We start from the raw sequence: 20,227 nt of genomic DNA on the forward strand, positions 1-20,227 counted from the left end.
ATGGCAACAGCGACAGGCGGAGCCCAAGAGAAGCCTGAAGAGAAAAATCTTTCGCGGGATTGGCCGGGGAGCTATGAGGGGCGGGGCTATGAAGGAGACAGGCGGCTCCCAAGTAACTTCCGCTTCCTGCTTTGCTCCTCGCGGCTCCGCCATCAGACCGGTTCGGACCCCCGCCGACTTCGGATGCTCGCGGCCTGCTCGGCTCCGCCGCGTACTCAGCCGCTGCCAGTGCCTAAGCCCTGCGTCCTGGGCCGGGGTGAGTGGGAGGCCGAGGCCGGCTGGCCCGGGTAGCGGCTGATTTCGGAGCTTCTCGAGGTCCCTGATCCTCTGGGGAGGGGGAGGGGTGCGGCCTTGAGGGACACGCCTGCGCAATTTCACTCCGCGCCCGGCAGAGGGACACGCCCTCCGGGAGCCGACGCGCCTATTGGTCGGGGTGGGAGGGGGTAAGGATGGAGAGCCAATCAGGAGCGCCGCTGCTCTTCCTTCCCCTGCTCCCGAGCCTCCTCCCCAGGTTTGAGACCCTCTCCCTCTTCTGGTCCTTCTCTTCCCTCCTCTCCCCCCTCCCCGTTATGTTGCCTCCCCCATCTAGCTCCCACCTACTTGGCCCTCTTTCTCACGTTCGGTCAGTCGGGAAACATTTATTAAGCGCCTCCTGTGTGCCGGGCCCGTGCTAGGCAGCCCGAGACAGCCAGCCCCTTCCCTGGAGGGAGGGGGGAACACGGACGGAGGACGGGGGGAGGGCTGCCCCGGAGGCAGAGGGGTGTAGCTGGGAGGCCAGTGTTGGGGGGGGGGGATGGCCAGAGAGAATGGCCGGAGGGGCTCGGACGAGGCTGGGGCGTCAGTCAGATCTGAGTTCAAATCCAGCTTCAGACACTTGCTGGCCGTGTGACCTGGGAGGGCCACCTAACCTTTGCGTGCCTCAGTTTCCTTGTCTGTCAAAGGGGAGTAATGCCAGCCCCCCCCACCTCACCCCCCGCTTCCGGGCTTGCCCTAAGGGTCGAAGGAGATAATAACTTCAGGGCTGTGAGCGCGGGCTGGACTGGGACTGGGGGTGGGGTGGGGTGGGGAGGGGGAGCCGGGCGGGTGGGGGGAGAGAAGGGGATGACACGGTCGTACCTGCACTTTAGGGGAGACGTGGCAGTCCTTGGGGACAGCTGGGATACGGGGGGAGGGAGGGATGCCCCCGGGTTGGGAGCCCGAGGGACATCCCCCTCCCAGCCCCCGGCAGTAAGGAACAGGGAAGGTAAGGGGGGGGATCACCGGGAAAGCGAATACATTTTGGTTGGGCCATCTTGAGTTGGAGGGAGGGCCGGAGAGCGCCTGGGTCAGGACGGGGAGAGGAGAGTCATCAGCTGAGTTCGGAAGATCCCCGGGAGGGAGGGAGCAGAGAAGAGGGGGGGCTGCACCAGGAAAGAGGCCTGGAGAGAAGAGGGTGGCCGGGAGGGGACAGTGGCCGGGCCTCCCCTTCCCCTCCTCGGTCGGCCCCCTCCTTTCAGTCTCTGACTGCCCTGACGTCTCCCCCCTCCCCCCCCCCACCGTGGGCAGGCCTGCTGCCAGCCTCCGAGGGAAGTGGGAGGGAGCTTCGCCTCCTCCCCTGGCTCCTCTGTCACTCGGTGTCCTGCCAGGCCGGGCAAGGGGGCCTCCCACGGCTCCCTGGATGCCTCCTAGGCTTTGTTTCTGGCTGCCCAGCGAGACTCCTTCGCACTCAGGTGCCCTGACGTGTTCACCTGCCCCCCCCAATTGATGGGCACCTGGACTTTTCTTCCCCAAAGGGGAAGCAGTGCAGGCTGGGAAAGGCTGAAGAGGCTTGACGTAGAGCCCTCCACGATTGCTCCCTCCAGCCCCTCCCCAGGGGCCGTTTGCCCCCCTTCTCACCCCCCCCTTTTGTCTTTGCCAGTTTACTGGGGGAGGTCATTTTTGTGTGTGTGTGTGGGGAGTCATTCATTTGGTCCCTCCCCAGGCCCTGCCCCAGCTTGTAGGCAGGTGGCCTCCAGGTCTCTTGTTGGAGGTTTTGTTGACATGTTTGGTTCTGACACTGCAGGCATGTCCAGCCCCCCCCCCTCCCCCATGCAGGGTCTCCTAAGAAAGTAAACATTAGACAAAGTGAGCCATACAGTGACTCCATCTGCAGGTGCCAGCAGCGCCCACACCTGCAGCTTCCCTGCCCCTCCTCTCTTTTCAAAGTGGATTTTTCTTCATTAGTGGAAATCTCCCCCCCCCCATTGAAAAAAAAGAGAAAAGAAATACAGGCCTTGTCCCAACTATGCAGTGTGGTCCCCTCAGGCCTCGGGAGGGGCCCTGGGAGTCCTCACAGCTTAGCCCTCCCATTGGCCTGTGGAAATGGCTCTGCTGGTCCTCAGCAGAGTGGGTGTGAATGGTTCCGCTCCCTGGCTCCCCATCTCCCTGACACCCGAAGTCCTCATTTCTCACCACACACGCTCATAGAGCCCTCCTTCCTTCTGAAACAAGGGCCTCTCTGCTCGTGTTTTGGAGCAGTTACTTCTAACAGAGGCCTCCCCCCTTTCCTTGTAACAGAAGCTGTTTAGCAAAGCCCAGGTACCTCTTGTATTCCCCCAGGCCCCCACCTGCTGCCTTGTTTCCTCTCTTCTCAGACCTGGGTTCAAATCCTGCCTCAGAGACTTACTTGCTGTGTGACCCTGGGCAAGTCCCCTAAGTTCTCTCTGACTCATTTTCCTCATCTATGGCAGTCAGAATGATAGCAATAGAATCTAAAGAGCACTTTGTGCTCGGCCGAGCCTCTTCCAGGTCACCCTGGAAGGAGGTGCTCTTAACAGAGCTGAGGCAGAGCCTGTTGTATGACTTTCCCTGGGTCTGAAGCAAGATTGGAACTTGGGTCTCCTGATAAAATGCTTTGCAGGCCTCCGCGTTCTGTCAAGTCCAGTGACTTGACGTCGTTAGCGAGTTGTCTTCATCGCCTTCCTTCCCCCCTGCCCCTGTCCACTCACCCCCTCCCTGCCCTGGATCCCTCAGAGACTTGGTGTCTCTGCACAATAATATTTCATGGCATTCCTCCCCCTGTCAGGGGCACCCGTTTCTTTCCAGTTTTTCTACCACAGAGAGCATAAAATCTCTCAGACAGGCCTCCTCCTCCTCTCCTCCCGTCATCTCGGAGCGTCTGCTGGCCTCAGTCTTTCCCCGCTCCAGTCTGTCCCCTGCTCAGCCACCAAAGTGCAGAGCCGACCTGTTACCCCCTACTCGGTAAACTCAGGCAGCTGCCCATTGCCCCCAGGGTGGGAAACAAACCCCCTTGTTTGGCCTTCAAAGCCCTTCGTCCCCTGCCCCGCCCCTTTCCAGTCCCACCTCCCATCACTCCCTTCTGTGGCCTCCTGGCCCGTGCTCGCACCCCCACTCTTGCATGTTCTCTGGCTCCCGTGTCTTTTATCATCTCTGCCTAATCGCTTCCTTCAGCTCCACCTGCGATCCCACCTTCTCTAGGGAGCCCTCCCGAGCCCCCTCTGTTTACACAGGCTGTGGCTTGTTGGAGTGTCCCCCATCAGACCGAGCTGAGCTGCCTGCCTGAGAGCAAGGTCCGCCTCTTCCCTTCCTCAGTGGGACAGACACTCAGCCTGGTGAGGCCCAGGTGCCTGACCGATGGTGACTGACTTCCTGACCCCTGGGAATGCTGTGATTTTCTGTCTTTGGCCTCTGTGGGGAGCCCTCCCAGCAGTAGGAGGTGACCCCCGAACCCCCGGATGGCTCGCCGGCTGGGGCTCCCCCCATTTTCCTGCTGTTCTGACTTGTTTGGATTCGCACGCTGCCTTGTAGCGGGATCTGCAGCCTCCGCTGTGCTCGGCTGCTCGCTCACAGCCTTTGACGAACCCTGACCCGCTGGGGAACCAAGGCTCTAGGGCTTCCTTCTTTGTCCTCTAGGTCTTGGAGTCCCAGAACTTTCTGCTTTTCCCTCCTTGGCCCCTTGCCTGTGCCCTGGCTCTTGGTTTTAGTCCTGGAACTATCTCCCCTTCTTTCCCATGAGCTTTTTCTTCTGCCCTCCCTCTGATGCCCCCCACCCCAGTGTTGCCTTTTCCCTTCTCCCCATCCTGCCCCTGGCACCCCCTTCCTCCTATTCCCTACTCCAGGGCTTCTCAGCTTCTCAGCCATAACTCCCAAGGGGTTTGTGGACCCCCTCCACCTTCAGGGGGTCCATGAACCCGGATGGGAAAAACGGCCTCTTTCCACTAATCTCTGGCTGAAAGTAAACGTTACTTCCTGTTGTGGATGCAGGCAACAGGCTGTGCGTGGGCTCTGTCCACAGAGGCTGCTGCCTGGCCTGCTGCCCGGGCGCTTCCAGGGCCCAGAGGATCAGGAGCCCCTCTCTGCTCCCCACTCCTGCAGCTGCCCCCTCGAGCTTCCTCTTCCTTCACGCTCCCCTTCTCTCATTCCTGGTATTGGGAACTTTTGCTTTTATATCCCTGACTTCCAGGTACACACCCTGCCCGCCTGCACCCCCCCCCACGCCCCGTTGGAACAGAGGCCAAAAGCCACTCAGGACCTGAACTCCCTGTTTGACAGTTTATGCACCACTCCATACCCACAGGCCCCCCTCCCCTCAGGAAGGGCCGGAGGAGACACATTTCCTCCCTTCTCAGGACCCTGGGAATTCCATGGCATCCAGCTTTGGATTGGCTTCTTTATAGCCATGCTTGTAATCTGGGGGGGTGGGGCGTTGTGTGTGTGTGTGTGTGTGTGTGTGTGTGGTGTGGTGTGGTGTGGGGGGTGTGGTATGTGGTATGGTGTGTGTGTGTGTGTATGGTGTTGTGTGTGTGTGTCTGTGTCTGTGTGTGTATGGTGTTGTGTGTGTGTGTGTATGGTGTGGTGTGTGTGTCTGTGTGTGTATGGTGTTGTGTGTGTGTGTGTATGGTGTGGTGTGGGGGGTGTGGTATGTGGTATGGTGTGTGTGTGTATGTGTGTGTGGTGTGGTGTGGGGGGTGTGGTATGTGGTATGGTGTGTGTGTGTGTGTATGGTGTTGTGTGTGTGTGTATGGTGTGGTGTGGGGGGTGTGGTATGTGGTATGGTGTGTGTGTATGGTGTTGTGTGTGTGTGTGTGTATGGTGTGGTGTGGGGGGTGTGGTATGTGGTATGGTGTGTGTGTGTATGGTGTTGTGTGTCTGTGTCTGTGTGTGTATGGTGTTGTGTGTGTGTGTGTATGGTGTGGTGTGTGTGTGTGTGTGTATGGTGTTGTGTGTGTGTGTATGGTGTGGTGTGGGGGGTGTGGTATGTGGTATGGTGTGTGTGTGTATGGTGTTGTGTGTGTGTGTGTATGTGTGTGTGGTGTGGTGTGGGGGGTGTGGTATGTGGTATGGTGTGTGTGTGTGTATGGTGTTGTGTGTGTGTGTGTGTATGGTGTGGTGTGGGGGGTGTGGTATGTGGTATGGTGTGTGTGTGTATGGTGTTGTGTGTCTGTGTCTGTGTCTGTGTGTGTATGGTGTTGTGTGTGTGTGTGTATGGTGTTGTGTGTGTGTATGGTGTGGTGTGGGGGTGTGGTATGTGGTATGGTGTGTGTCTGTATGTGTATGGTGTTGTGTGTGTGTGTATGGTGTTGTGTGTGTGTATGGTGTTGTGTGTGTGTGTGTGTGTATGGTGTGGTGTGGGGGGGTGGTATGTGGTATGGTGTGTGTCTGTGTGTGTATGGTGTTGTGTGTGTGTATATGTGTGTGGGGGGGTGTATATGTGGTGTGTGATGGGGGGTGGGGCGTTGTGTGTATGTGTATATGTGTGTCTGTGTGTGTATGGTGTTGTGTGTGTGTGTATGGTGTGGTGTGGGGGGGTGGTATGTGGTATGGTGTGTGTCTGTGTGTATGGTGTTGTGTGTGTGTGTATGTGTATATGTGTGGGGGGGTGTATATGTGGTGTGTGATGGGGGTGGGGCATTGTGTGTATGTGTATATGTGTGTCTGTGTGTGTATGGTGTTGTGTCTGTGTGTGTATGGTGTTGTGTCTGTGTGTGTATGGTGTTGTGTGTGTGTATGTGTATATGTGTGGGGGGGGTGTATATGTGGTGTGTGATGGGGGGTGGGGCATTGTGTGTATGTGTATATGTGTGTGTGTGTGTGTGTATGGTGTTGTGTGTGTATGTGTATGGTGTTGTGTGTGTGTGTGTATGGTGTGTGTCTGTGTGTGTATGGTGTTGTGTGTGTGTGTATGTGTATATGTGTGTGTGGGGTGTATATGTGGTGTGTGATGGGGGGTGGTTATAGATAGAAATGAATAGCACAGTTTACCCAGCTCCTTTCTAGCTGATGGGGCCCTGCTCCCCAAAGTGCTGCTCTACTCCTCTGCTGCATTTAGGGCCTTCCTTTCTGTCTTTGACCAATTTAGGGTCTAGACCCTTGATTCAGTGCCCCCCGCCCCAGCTCTCACACCTTGTCCCACCCCCTCCCTCCTGGATTTCAGTCACTATATTTTTCCCATCTCAGTTTCCCATCAATCCCTTCTCCTCCCAGACAGCCAGCGTTGGGACGCTGTCTTCTCCATCCATCTCCTCCCCTCCCAGGGCTCTTCCAGACAAGAACAAAAGGCCAAGCAGCAGTTGAGCCACGTCCAGCTGTCCAGGACATTGGCCCTGGCTCCTTCCTCCCCCCGCTCCCGGATAGCCCCCTCTCTTTGCTCCTGATCCCACTCCCCCTCCCTCTGCAGTCCCTCCTTAACACAGCAGCCAAGAGGCAGCCCCTGCCTGAGATGCTTCAGGGACTCCTGTGGCCTCTCTGGAAGACCTTCGCAGCCTGGCTGCAGCCCGACTGGGCCCGGCTCACTTCGGCCCCTTCCCCTTTTCCTTCTAGCCCAGCTGGACAGCGTCTGGTTCCCCGCTCCTGTCCAGGGGCACTAGGGTCTTGTGTCCCCCATTGTGGTCTGCCCTCTCCCTAACTTACCTTGTGTGTCCTTTCTCAGCCTTTTGTGTTGGCTTAGCTGTGTCCCTGTTGTTGTGCGGCCTGGAAGCTCTCAGGGAGCAAAGCCTGATCATCCCAAAACCTAGCATATGGTTTGGCATGGGGTCGGCGCTTAATAAACGCATGGATGGAAGTTGATATTGTTAACTTGAAGGAAGTTCCTGATGAAGTTCCCAAGTGAGTTAGGAACTCAGCATTCAGGCAGGCAGGATTTGTGAAGTGCCTACTGTGTGCCGGGGACTATGCTAAGCCCGGGCATACAAAGAAAAGGCATTGTGCTCTCCATTCCCTCTAGAGTTTGCACACAGAGTGTGGAGATAGCGCGAACGACGCTCTCTGGAGAGGGGCTTTTGAGCCACATCTGGAAGGGGGTCAGGGATTCTGAGAGTTCAGAGAAGGGGAGGAAAGGCTTCCAGGCCTGGGGGAGTCAGTGCAGAAGCCGGGCGTCTCTTGTGCCAGGAGCAGCTGTGAGGTCGGCATTGCTGTTGGGACAGAGTAGATAAAGGGGAGTGAAGCGCAGGTCCCAGGACCAAAGAGGGAGCGAGGAGCTGGGCTGTCAGAGGCTTGAAAAGCCAAACTGAGGCCTTTAAGTGGGATGCTGAAGGCAAGAGGGAGCCATTCAATACTTTAGGAAGATCGCTTGAGAGCATTTCAGTGGGGAAAGGCCTGTGGTAGAGAGGCCAACCAGCAGGTTATGAGTGCATTGGTGCTGCAGGAAGATTAGATGGCCACTCATTGCAGTCTCTGATATTTGGGCATTTATTAAGTGTTTGCTATCGATCCATTTCTCATTCTTTGTCAGCAGATTCTCTTTTTCTGCTACATTGGGGTCTAACTGGGGTTTGGTGGGTGGTGTGGTGCCCACTAAGGGTGACCCTGGATCAAAAAGATTCACAGATTGGGCAGCTTAGGTGGTGCAGTGGCCTGGATTCAGGAGGACCTGAGTTCAAATACGGCCTCAGACACTTGACACTTACTAGCTGTGTGAGTCTGGGCAAGTCACTTAACCCCAATTGCCTCACCAAAAAAAAAAAAAAAAAAGATTCAAAGATGTAGAGGAGATGAACCTGACATTGAAACCGCAAGCAGGGTTGGCAGGCTGGGAGTGTGGTTGGAAATGGCTTTAACTTACCAGATAGTTAATGCAATGAATAAGGGGACAGGATACGCGAGAAATATTTTGGGACCTGGAATCAAGAAAGACTCGGCTTTGAGTCTATGTCCTGCGCTTACCTGGTGTTCATTAGTATTGACATGAACCATCTGTACAAGGAGGCAACAACCCCGGGAGGTATGTGGGAGTCCTGGGGATCAGAGGGTTTTTGTTGTCGTTCAGTCATTTCAGTCATGTCTGACTCTTCCTGACCCCATTTGGGGTATTCTTGGCAAAGATACTGGAGTGGTTCGCCATTTCCGTTTCTGACTCATTTTACAGAGAAGGAAACTGAGGCAAACAGTGAGTTAGTAAAATAAGTGAGTTAATAAGAGTCGCACAGCTAGTAAATATCTGAGGCCGAATTTGAACTCAGGAAGACTCACCTTCCAGATGTCAGGCCTGGTGCTCAGTGCACCATGGCACCCCCTAGCTGCTCTTAATGTGAAGGTTAGTCCTTGGTCAGCATTCGTGGGGAGAGAGGGGCCTTTGGGTGTGGGGGAGAGGCCTGCATGATGGATTTCTTCAGTGTTTAGCTGGAATCAACCTATCAGGTCCCATTTTCAGGTTTGTTTCAGTTAGTCTGATGTGCATTTGAAAAGACACTCTTGGGGCAGCTAGGTGGTGCAGTGGATAGAGCACCGGCCCTGGAGTCAGGAGTACCTGAGTTCAAATCCAGCCTCAGACACTTAACACTTACTAGCTGTGTGACCCTGGCCAAGTCACTTAACCCCAATTGCCTCACTAAAAAAAAAAAAGAAAGAAAAAAGAAAAAGACACTGTTAATCAAAAGAATTGGTGATGAGTGGAGAGCAGTGATGACACAGGCCATTCATGCTGAGCCTTTGCTGGTGAGATTGTGGTGATGACACAGTTCGGATTCCCTTGTTTTCCTTTGGAGGGGTGGCTTCTGTGAGAAGTGTCAGGTCGGTCCCAAGGACTGTTGATGAAGCCGACTTTCCACCTCCCAAGAAAGAACTGATATTGACGGAGCAGACCAAAGCAGGCTAATTCTCACTTTCTTTCAGTTTTTCTTCTTTCCCCAAGTTTTCTTTACAAAATGACAAACATGGCAATGTCTTACCCAGTCATCCACGTATAACCCATATCTGCTTACATGCCACCTCAGGGAGGGCAGAGGGGTAAAAATTATAAATAAAAATGTTCTTACATTAAAAAATGACGTAAGCAAAAAAAGGAAGCGTAGTGTCAGCTATGGGGACGCCCAGAAGGATGGGAGGGGGAGGGGACACTGATGGTGCTGAGGCGAGGAGGAGGAAGATGGCTAAAGTCAGCCAAAGGGCTGTTTTCCTAGGGTGTGGGGGTTGGGGCCAGAGAAGGCTCCCAGACCTCAGCGGCAGCAGCTGCCTGCCTGCGGGGATTGGTCCGAGTACCAGCCAGAAGACAGACGGGCTCCACTTCTGTTCTGCCTCTTCTCTTTTCTCTCCCAAAGAGGAGGCTTTGGGCACTGGACAAATCAGAATCAAGATGAGTCCCGGGGCAGAGGCCGCCCAGGTGCCACGCAGTGGATCTCTACATTTGTGTTCCAGTCACCAGATCCAAGGGGATGCCAGTCTAGGTTTTGAAAGGGCAGCCGGTGGTCTTTTAAAGAACATAGAGAAAATCGCTGAAGCTTTGAGCCCTCTGCAGCCCCTAGGCCAGGGAGCCCAATGGCTGCCTGTGCCTGGCAGCTTCCTAGACACAGCCTTGAAGGTGAAATGGCAGGGTGGGGGAGTGGGGCCAGAGTGGACCCTCAGGGGTCCAATGGGCAGGTGCTGTCTTGAGCAGGAGCTGCTTGGCTTTGGAGGTGGGAATGACCTTCCATATACCTGGTCTCTGTCTCATACATAGGTGGTGGCTTGCATGTTGTCTCCCCTATTTGAGTGGCAACTCTTTGAAGGCAGTGACTGGGTTTGCCTTTCTTTGTATCCCCAGTGCCTGAAACATAGTAGGTATCTAATAAATGCTTATTTACTGTTGCCATGAGCATTTCCTCCCTTCACCCTGTTAAGGCTAAAATTCTAGCTAGTCTGTCTAAAATATCTAATGAGTGGTCGCCAATAAATTATAAGCTTTAGCAAGAGTTAGACTTTTTTTTTTTTAATTTTTTTTTTGTTTTGTTTTGGTTTTTTTGGTGGGGCAATGAGGGTTAAGTGACTTGCCCAAGGTCACACAGCTAGTAAGTGTCAAGTGTCTGAGACTGGATTTGAACTCAGGTCCTCCTGAATCCAAGGCCAGTGCTTTATCCACTGCGCCACCTAGCTGCCCCCAAGAGTTAGACTTTTAAGCATTTATTAGGGAGAATAAGAATTTGGTAAAGAGAGAAAGGCCTAGATTCATCTATCTATTAAAGGGAGAGCGCATTTCTAGCTCCCTTCTCCACCAGCGTCCTCAGGAAAGAGAGTGAGTCAGAGCAGCAGGCTCCCCCTTCTTCCTCCCACAAGCAAACGTCACTTCCTGACGCCAAAGCAAAGACGCATGGTCTTGCCCTCAGAGACATTCACCTCATGGCACAGCTTTTCTACAGTAAGTCTCCAGCAGGTGGCGTCATTCCAATAATTAAACCCTCCACCAGTGAAATCATAGGCCTCAGCCCCCTCAGAAGGATCCTTAATGGTGTGGTGAATGAGCAGCTAGAAAAGGCAGCTCTGATCGGTGCTCAGCAGGGGCATTTCCTTCATTGACAGATGGGGTGACTTTGACAGAGGCTCGGGTGCTGTGTCCGGGGTCAGTCGCAAAGACTGGGGCCAAGCGGTAAGAGTTCCGTGGATTGGGACTGGAAGAACCAGGCCTGAAGAGGCCCACCCAAGCAAGGGTCCAGGCCAGCTTTTTGGGCACCAGGAAGCCGTGCTCGGCTCAACGTTTGTATCCGGGATCTAGATGAAGGCATAGATGGTGCCTGTTGTCACATCTGTGTATGACAGGGGGCTGGAAAGGAGGGTCCATAGTTCTGCGAGACAGTGGATACACAAGAGGGCCCATGAGGGAGGAACGATCGGCCTGATCAGACGGTGATATCTTTACCGAAGTGAATGGGAAGGTCTACCCTGGAGCTAAATCAACTTGTGAACTTTTCGAGTCAAGGCTGGTGAAATGGGGGTAAACGTACACTTGGATTCAGAAGATCAAGGCAGGAATGGGAGCTTTGTTAGATATTTTGTCAGAAAAGGCGGGGGCGGGGGGTGCAGAGGATTTCAATCTCAAAATGACTTGGCAGCCAGGGAAGCTCATGTGCTCTGAGGGGACGATGAGATGACAGCCCTCAGATGCTTAGTAGCTCTGTGACCCCAGGCATGTCAATCTCTGTTGGCCTCGGTTTCCTCGTCTCTAAAAGGAGAATAACACTTTCCTCCCAGGGTTGTTCTGGGAACAAATGAGATAATAATTTTAAAGTGCTTAGCACAATGCCTGGAACATAGTTGTTTGGCCTCTGGTCTCAAAGAGGACCAATGACATTGTGACGTTGGGGTCAAGGTACAGTGTGTTCAGCTGTGGTTGATCCATCTAGTATGAGCTCAGATGGTTCTAACACACATCAGGCACAGATAGTCCATTTGGACGGGGCTTCTTAAACTTTTTCCACTCCCAACTCCTTTTTGCCTGAGAAATTTTTACACAACCCCAGGTATATAGGTATATAAAGTAGGCATACATAACCTTCATACTGTTTGTTGCCAAATAGTCTGTGACCCCACAGTTTAAGAAACTCTGAATTTTGGGGGTAGCTAGGTGGCACAGTGGTAATTTCTGCAGTAAGAGAGGCTCCTCTTATTGGTCATCAAAACTTTAAAAAAAAGATATTTCCCCAAGATCCCGGGGACCCAGAAAATCCATTGTTGACTGCAAACAGAATTTCAAAGTGTATCTTTCATCCCTGTCTACCAGTTAGAAGTTTCACTTGATTTTTGACTAGTAAATTTCTATCTTCTTTCCTAGCCATCAAATCTGTCGCTGTTGGAAACTAATTGGAAAGTTTCCATTTTTTAAGAGATGGGTTGAAAAGCCCCTCGATCCGGGAGATCCTTGAATACGTTTAAGTGATCATCTCCAGCTTTAAAGTATGCCGATGGAGTTTGGGGGGGACAGACTTGTATTGTTTTCAGTGATGAGGAGACCGGAGTGTGAGTCTCCAGGAAGAGAAGGATGAGGGTTGGCCATCAGTTAACTTGAAGAGAAGTTTTATTGGAGAGGCTGAGAATCTGGAACCTACAAGTGTAGTGGTGCCTTCAGAAGAAATGAGGAAGTTTTGGATATGGAGGTGTGATGATTGGAATGATGCCACCTGCTGGAGACTGACGGTAGAAAAGCTCCGCCATGAGGAGAAGGCCTCTGAGGGCAAGCCATGTGGTCAAGGTCCTTGGCGTCAGGAAGTGACGTTTGCTCATGGGTACTGTCTATCAAGGCTACCAGCCAATCAAGTTGAGGGGCCTCCCATTTCTGGGAGGGGGACACGAAGTAGGGAGCGGATGCTGGCGGAGGAGTGCTGTCTCTTTCGGTTCCTGACCTCACCATGGTGGGTCGGATGATGGGGTCTCTTAGAAATAGTTAGATTTTTACCTTTCTCTCTGATCCTAATGCTCTTTAATAAATACTTAAACACTTAAATACTCTTGCTAAAGCTTCTAATTTATTGGCGACCACTCATTAGATTTTAGATAGTATAGCTAGAATTTTAGCCCTTACAGAGGCAGACTGTCTGCACTTCAGATCTCAACCTGTCCAAGCCTACTCATCCTCTTCTCCTCAACTCTTTCTCACTGGAGAAAAAAATGGAGAATGGGATATATTACTTACCAGCCAGTGCTTCAGAGCCCTCCTGTTGAGAGGCACCTGTGGAAAGGTGAGGGGAAGCTGAGAAAGAGGAGGTCAATTTTGCCTGCTCAGTGTTTTCAGGTGCCGGGTTTAAGCTAAGTCACAGCTTCTGTGAACCAGGATGAATTAAGGGGCTGCTGTAGTTATATTGGAGGACTGTCACTGCTGATGTGAGGGCTTGCTGCTGCTCATCCTTTGGTGTTCACCTATCACTGACCTCTCACCTATGGCTCTAAGAAGTTGTAGTGTATGCAGTGGCCACACCCCTGCAGAACTAGCTTGGCAGATAGGCTAAACCAGGCCTCAGACCCATCAGTGACTTAGGGGGGTGTCTACCCCAAGAATGGGCGGGTGAAAACAGTATGTCCCAGTACCCATTAAGGCAGCTGAAGCAGGAGTTTGGTCAGACATCAGAGATGGTCATGGTCACCCACTGCATTCCAGGCCATCGCTAGTCTTCATTTTGTACTGGGGCTGGACTTTGATGACCCTGGAAGAGAGAGTGAGGTGAATGACTGTGCAACTTTGCCTCACTTAAATCCAGTTCACTCACAAGTTAAGACATGACCCAAGTTGTCATTGGTCCTCTTCAAGAACCCAGGGTGAACAACAGCATCATTGGAGACAAGTCCAAGATTAGTAGGATATGACCTGTCTTCCTGTTCCCTGATTGATTGACCTTACTGCCCTTGGCTCCCACTTCTAGGAGTCTTCATACATTTTGTATTTTACATCTCAGTTCTCAAGTGAATCCTTTTTTCCTGCCCAGTAACCTCCCTTACCCCAAATATGTACATGCAGAACTCTGGAGTAATTAAAATGTAATTGGGAAGTGTTTAGCAAAACAAATAAAAGTATAATACAACATAGATAATGCTAATTTGTCAGTATGTAATGGGCAGGGATCCAGTTTCTGTTTGCATTTGATACCACTGTAGGCATGCGTGTGTGTGTGGGTATAGGTACATACATACATGCACACATGCATACATACATACATACATGCACAAATGCAGTTAGTGATAGCTAGGATTGAGCAATTAAGCAAAACTTTCTCTTGCTGACAGTCTAACTTAAATGGACACTTGTGGTCTGGTAGTTTTGAACTAAGGGAAAGGAAATGTGTTTCATGGTACATGATTTGGAGGCAGCCCTGGCCATTGCATTGGCCGGATCTTTTGTTGCTTTGTAGTGTTGTATTTATTTCCTTTCTTTGGCATTCATTACTTCATACACATCTTCCTATGTTTCTTTGAATATCTTTTATTCCTTGTTTCCGTTACGTTTATTTCTTGTGGTTCACAGTTGTCACCTTCCTTTTCCACTAATTTTGTTTCCGGTTTCTTTTTCTCCTTTTTTAAGAGGTGCTGTTGGGAGTGTTTCAGCACATATAATGTTTTATATCTGACCTTGACTTCCTTGGGGTCATTGAATCAAAGCCACTATTATTTTTCCATAACTCTAAATTGTTTTCTACTGAAGAAACATTGACTTTTTTCCAGCTGTTAGGACTAATCAGTTTAATAAGGCAGTAATGTCTGAGGTGATCATTTGGAATTGTTCTAGTTCTCTAGTTTCTTATTTGAAGCACTGATTACTCATTTGCATTTCTTTACAAAACTTTTTTTTTGACCACTCATTCATGGGGAGGTGGTTCCTTGTCTGATCTATTTATGTCCATTTCCTCGGGTTCAGTTCAGTAAATATCAGGCACGTTCTGTATTCAGACTTTTTGGTAGGTTACAGGGTATAGCAAAAACCACCCTCACAACAAACATGCCAATTCCTGCCCCTAAGAAGCTTCCCTTCTACTTCTCAGAGGATAGAGCAGATACACAAATAGGTATAACCCAGATGAGGTCATTTCAAAAGGGATAAAGTGGTCATGAAGAAACTTGGGGAATTGGGAGAGGCCTGAGCCGGACCTGGAAGATTACCAGGTATCCTATGAGGGTAAAGAGGAGAGGGCATTGCAGCCAGGAAGAAGGGACAACTTGGGCAAAGGCATTTAGGGAGTGCAGAGCTCCTTGTTAGAATACACATTCTTTACTGGAAGACAGATGTGGCCTCTGTTAGCCTGCATCTGTGTCTTCCACTGCACAAGTCAGAAGATGGACTCACCGTCTCGTGTAAAGAAGCAGTGTGGCGTGTGAGAGGAGCGCAGGATGGAGAGCCTGAAGAAGAGAAGGCTGGGACAGAGATTTCAGGCTTCAAGTATCTGAAGGACTGCCCTGTGGACAAGGGGCTTGGCTTCAGATGCAGAAGCAGGAATTTAAACCACGGGTTTAAGTTGCAAAGAGGCTAGATGACTGGGAGCACTTCTTAAAACTTAGAGCTGTCCAAAAGTGGACCTCTGGAGAGGTCGTGGACTCTCCCTCCCTCCTTGGGTGATCTTCAGGGGGGGACTGGGCAACTGCTCCTTGGGTTGGTTTTGGTGGAAATCCCTTTGATGGGTTGCACTAAGACCGTGGAGGTCTTTCTTTGAGTCAAAAGATAACCCAGCTGAGCATTGGTTACTATTGTAGCCTTGAGTGAGGCACCAGATAAACAACTCTGAGTTCCAAGGTGACAGGAGGACAAGTGTGAAAGCTTTTTGTCAACCATGCATGACTATTGTAGATATAGTGGTGCAGTGGCTATGCTAGCTAGAACTTAGGAGTCAGAAAAGTCTTTTGTTCACAACACACGTGAGCTGTCCGAACCTGTGCAAGCCTCCTGACCTCAGGGAACTCTTAGAACTTAATTGATCTGTCGGGGGAGGGAGTTTCCTCCCTCCATTGGTGCTTCTGTGAACCAGTAAGATCTCAAGTCCTATTCTTGTTCCCACCCCTACAGACTTAAGATGTTTTCAGTTTCACAGTGTTGTTTCTTTTCTTTTCTTTTTTTTTTTAGTAAGGCAGTGGGGGTTAAGTGACTTGCCCAAGGTCACACAGCTAGTAAGTGTTAAGTGTCTGAGGCCGGATTTGAACTCAGGTCCTCCTTACTCCAGGGCCGGTGCTCCATCCACTGCACCACCCAGCTGCCCCCTCAGTGTTGTTTCTTAATGGCAGGACTAAGTAAGCAGGAATTGCTTGTCTCCCAGCAGGAAGAGCGGAGCTCCCGTACTTACATTTTGTTATTTCTTTCAGATTGGAAGGTGGAATCATCTCCAAAGCTGGGCTTCTCTATGGAAGAGTCATCCCAGGAAATACTCACGTGGGATCGTCCCTGTGTTTCTAGTTTGGGAGAAACTTCAGAATGTGATGCCAGACTAGAGAAGCAGCCAAGGAAAGTAGTGAGACATCCCAGGTAAGTAAGCGTGAGAGGCCATGGAAGCAAGGAACACAGAAGCAGCCTTGGGTGAGGGCCAGGCAGTTGTCCACAGTAAAGAAAATCTCTAGGAAAAAAGGCTTCCTCAGTGAAAGGGCTCCAGGGCTATTCACACATCTAGCTTGGGTTCCCTGATAGGCCCAGGATCACAGATTAGAGCTAGACTGAGAGCCTTCGGACCGAAGCACAGGCCAGAGTGCTCTAGAATCTGCTCTAAGGTACAGGGAAGTGGAAAGTCCTTCATGAGCATTTAAGTATCATTGGATCCATACTGAAGAGAGACCTTAGGAATGCAGTACATGCTTGAAAGCCACTAACCACAGCCTCTCCATTACTTCCCTCACAGACTTGGTCCTGGAGAGAAACCCTATAAATGTAATGACTGTGGGAAGGCCTTCCGACAAAGCTCACAACTTATTGTTCATCACAGAATTCACACTGGTGAGAAACCTTATGAATGTAATGAATGTGGGAAGGCCTTCCGTGAGAGCAAAGAACTTATTCGACACCAGAGAATTCACACTGGAGAGAAACCTTATGAATGCAAAGAATGTGGGAAGGGCTTCAGAGAGAGCAAAGAACTTACTAGACATCAGAGGATTCACACTGGAGAAAAACCTTATGAATGTAAAGAATGTGGAAAGGCCTTCAGACGGAGAACTGGACTTAATGAACATCAGAGAATTCATACTGGGGAGAAACCTTATGAATGTAATGAATGTGGGAAGGCCTTCAGACGGAGAACTGGACTTAATGAACATCAGAGAATTCATACTGGAGAAAAACCTTATGAATGTAATGAATGTGGGAAAGCTTTCCGTGAGAGCAAAGAACTTATTCAACACCAGAGAATTCATACAGGAGAGAAACCTTATGAATGTAAAGAATGTGGAAAAGCCTTTAGGCGGAGCACAGGACTTACTGATCATCAGAGAATTCATACGGGAGAGAAACCTTATGAATGCAATCAATGTGGCAAGACCTTCCGCTGGAGAACAGAACTTACTTCCCATCACACAATTCATACTGGAGAGAAACCTTATGAATGTAGCGAGTGTGGGAAGGCCTTTCGCCTGAGTGCTCATCTTATTCAACATCGGAGTATTCATACTGGGGAGAAACCTTATGAGTGTAATGTTTGTGGGAAGGCCTTTCGCTGGATCACAGGACTTGCTTCCCATCACAGAATTCATACCGGAGAGAAACCGTATGAATGTGGGGAATGTGGGAAGGCCTTCCGCCAGAGCACACAACTTTCTCGACATCATAGAATGCATACTGGAGAGAAACCCTATGAATGTACTGAGTGTGGAAAGGCCTTCTGCCTGAGCACACAACTTATTCAGCACCAGAGAATCCATAACAGAATGAAGCCCTTTGAATGGTGAAGCCTCATGAAGGTGATGAACAGGAGGTGTGGTTGACATAAGAGAGCACTCACTGAAGTTTGGAGAATTCAAACCATGAAGATCAAACCCGGTCAGATTTCCCACAGTGGCTATCACCTCAGTCTTCAGAAATCAGTCACTTGCCACTTCCCTCCTTCCACCCCTACAATGAGACATAAAAGTTATTCGTTGAGAAAATTGTGGCAATCTGGCCAGAACTTGTTCCTCCAGCTCTTCTCCTTAAAAGTTCTGCGAGGCATCACCTCCTCCCTTTTCCTTCCTCCTAGTCTCAGAAGAATGGGTGCCATGACTTGCTAAGACTAAATCCTCTGCCTGTCTATTGGGTCTCAGCCCCTCCCAGCCATTCCCAGAGTCTTACTCCAGCACTCATCCCCCTTAGGCATTTCCAGGCTATAACTGACTCCTTCCTATTGCTTTTAAACATGTTTGGGTCTCCCCACTACTCTGGAAAGGCCTCCCTGCATTCTGTCACCCTTGTTCTACTGAAACCCTTCTCAGAAGCCGTCAGTCTTCTCCTGATCACCAGACCCAGTGGCCTCAGTCCCTTTCTCCTTTGCAGTCTTGAGGCTGCTGAGCCCCCTGACGTTATCTCCTCCCTGACAGCACTTGAGTTTCCCCCCGGTATTCAGCTCTTCCTCTTCTGTCTCCATGGGTCCACTTCTCTCCTCTGGTGAGTCTCATTTGGTCCTTTTATGGAAGCCAAGAACTCTCAGGAAGAGCCCAGAAGCCAGGAGCTGGAAGAAGAGCCAGGGCACGATGGGTTTGGGCAGCAGAAGGCTCAGAACAGATGCTCTCCTTGCCCTCCGTGCTCGCCAGCACTTTTACAGGCAAACCTGCTAGCCCCGGCTGGGTCCTGAGGAAGGATGGCATCATTGTTTTTCAGGAGCATTTTATCTCAGAGTCCGGGGAGGGAGATGGCGTGATCCTTCTTCAAGTAGAGACTCAGACTGCACTCTCGTGACTCCAGCAGGAGGTGAGGCCCCCCTCCAGGAGTCCTCCAGAGGGTCGGAAGTCAGTCAAAGCCCTGATCGACAAGGGAAATGAGACTCTTCAGGGTGACCAGAAAACTGGACTCACCATTGCAGGCCGATGCAACGTATGATGGTGATACTTTACACGGGGTGGAGTGTCCTCAGTCATTGTTAGAATGACCTCTGGGGACCTGTGAGCATGATGGGGAGATGGAAGGTGCAAGAAAGGTGCCTTACTTACTGAATAATAAGTCCTCTCTCAAAGAAGGGGGATTTTGGCGCGTGCACGCGTGTGTGTGTTTGTGTGTTTATACATACACGTGTGCAGGCATGTGTGCCTGTGTTTGTGCGTGCGTGTGTGTAGCAGTTTCCTCATAGGTACCGCCAGAGCTGTGTGGAATATTGCTCTCTGGGCCCAGTGGCCTGGACTGAGTGAGTGTCCGAGAGCAGCCAGCTCCAAGGCTTTGATTGTCCTCTTTAACGTGGAGGACCCTTGGACTGCCACCTTGGCCCATCTCAGAGCACCAGCTGCTACGGGACATCTCCCCTCACCTGGTGTGTGCCAGGGGCACCAGCCTTCATCTCACCTCCCGGGTTCAAACCTCGGTGCTATTTTTACCTCTTCTTTTCCGATCAGTTACCAAGTCCTTTTGATTCTACCTCTGTGGTCTCTCTCACACGTGTCCTTTCCTCTGCTCACCTGGCCACTCCCTTCCTCAGCTCCTGTTTGGATTATGCAGCTGTCACTTCCAGGTCTTCTTCCCTGGCCTGCCTTCTGTCTCCACTGCCATTTGTCTCTTCCTAATGACCTCATCATGTGACATATACTCAGAAATCATAGACGGTTCCCTGTTGCCTGCAGAGTAATTATCAAACTCCTTTTGATTGATATTTAAGGTCTTCCCAAATCTAGCGCCAAGCAGCCTACCCAGGTTTGTCTCCTCCGTGGTCTAGCCCCACTGGATTGGTTGCTATCCCACAGACCCACCCTGCACTTTTGGGCTTCTTTGCTTTTTCTTGTGGTGCTTTCTATGCCTGGAACATAGTCTCTCCTCTCTTCCACCTGCTGAATTCTTGCAGGTCCCTCAAAGCCAAACTCAGTTGTCATTGTTCCCGCCAAACTCCCCTTGCCCAAGACCTTACATAGCACTTTGTTTCTACTTATGTGATCTTTTGTCTTGTAGTCACTTGTGTCCGTGTCGCATCTGTGAGGAGAGGGCCTGTGTTTGATTTCCCCTTTGTATGTGCTCTAGGATCTGGCACAAGGCTCTGTACTCACTTAATGAATAATAAATGTTGATTGAGTTGACTTGACTGTGAAGCACGTTTTATTGCAGGGTGTACCCTACTGAACCTGATTGAATTTGGAGTGCAAGATCCCTTGTGAATGGATTGCACTTCTCTCGCAGGTGCCTGCTAAGCCTTACCTTTTCAGTGTTCTTTACTCCATGTGACCTCCCTCTGCCTCCATGAAGGTGGCGTGATCATTCACTCGGTGTTCTGTAGCAGAGAGTATTTTCATCTTAGAATGAAGGAATTTTCCACGCTGTAACTTCTCCAGGAGTATTTTCCACATTAACCCAAGTGAAGTGTGTAGGTTGCTCTCAGAACCCTCTGTGCAGGTCACACAAAATCAGTATTTACATTCCTGCTCCTATTTCATCCAA

The 20,227-nt window shown here is 50.8% G+C and overlaps 1 protein-coding gene across 1 annotated transcript; it reads left to right on the forward strand.

Annotated features, from left to right (window-relative positions):
- LOC122748478 (zinc finger protein 501-like) lies at positions 1–19,869 on the forward strand. The gene is made up of 3 exons (XM_043994107.1): positions 1–256; positions 16,000–16,159; positions 16,527–19,869. The coding sequence occupies exons 1-3, from the start codon at positions 1–3 to the stop codon at positions 17,566–17,568; spliced, it is 1,458 nt and encodes a 485-aa protein (XP_043850042.1). The 3' UTR covers positions 17,569–19,869.
- Positions 19,870–20,227: the final 358 nt, after the last annotated feature.

The sequence above is a fragment of the Dromiciops gliroides genome, chromosome 3 (genome assembly GCF_019393635.1).
Source record: "Dromiciops gliroides isolate mDroGli1 chromosome 3, mDroGli1.pri, whole genome shotgun sequence".
NCBI lineage: Eukaryota > Metazoa > Chordata > Mammalia > Microbiotheria > Microbiotheriidae > Dromiciops > Dromiciops gliroides.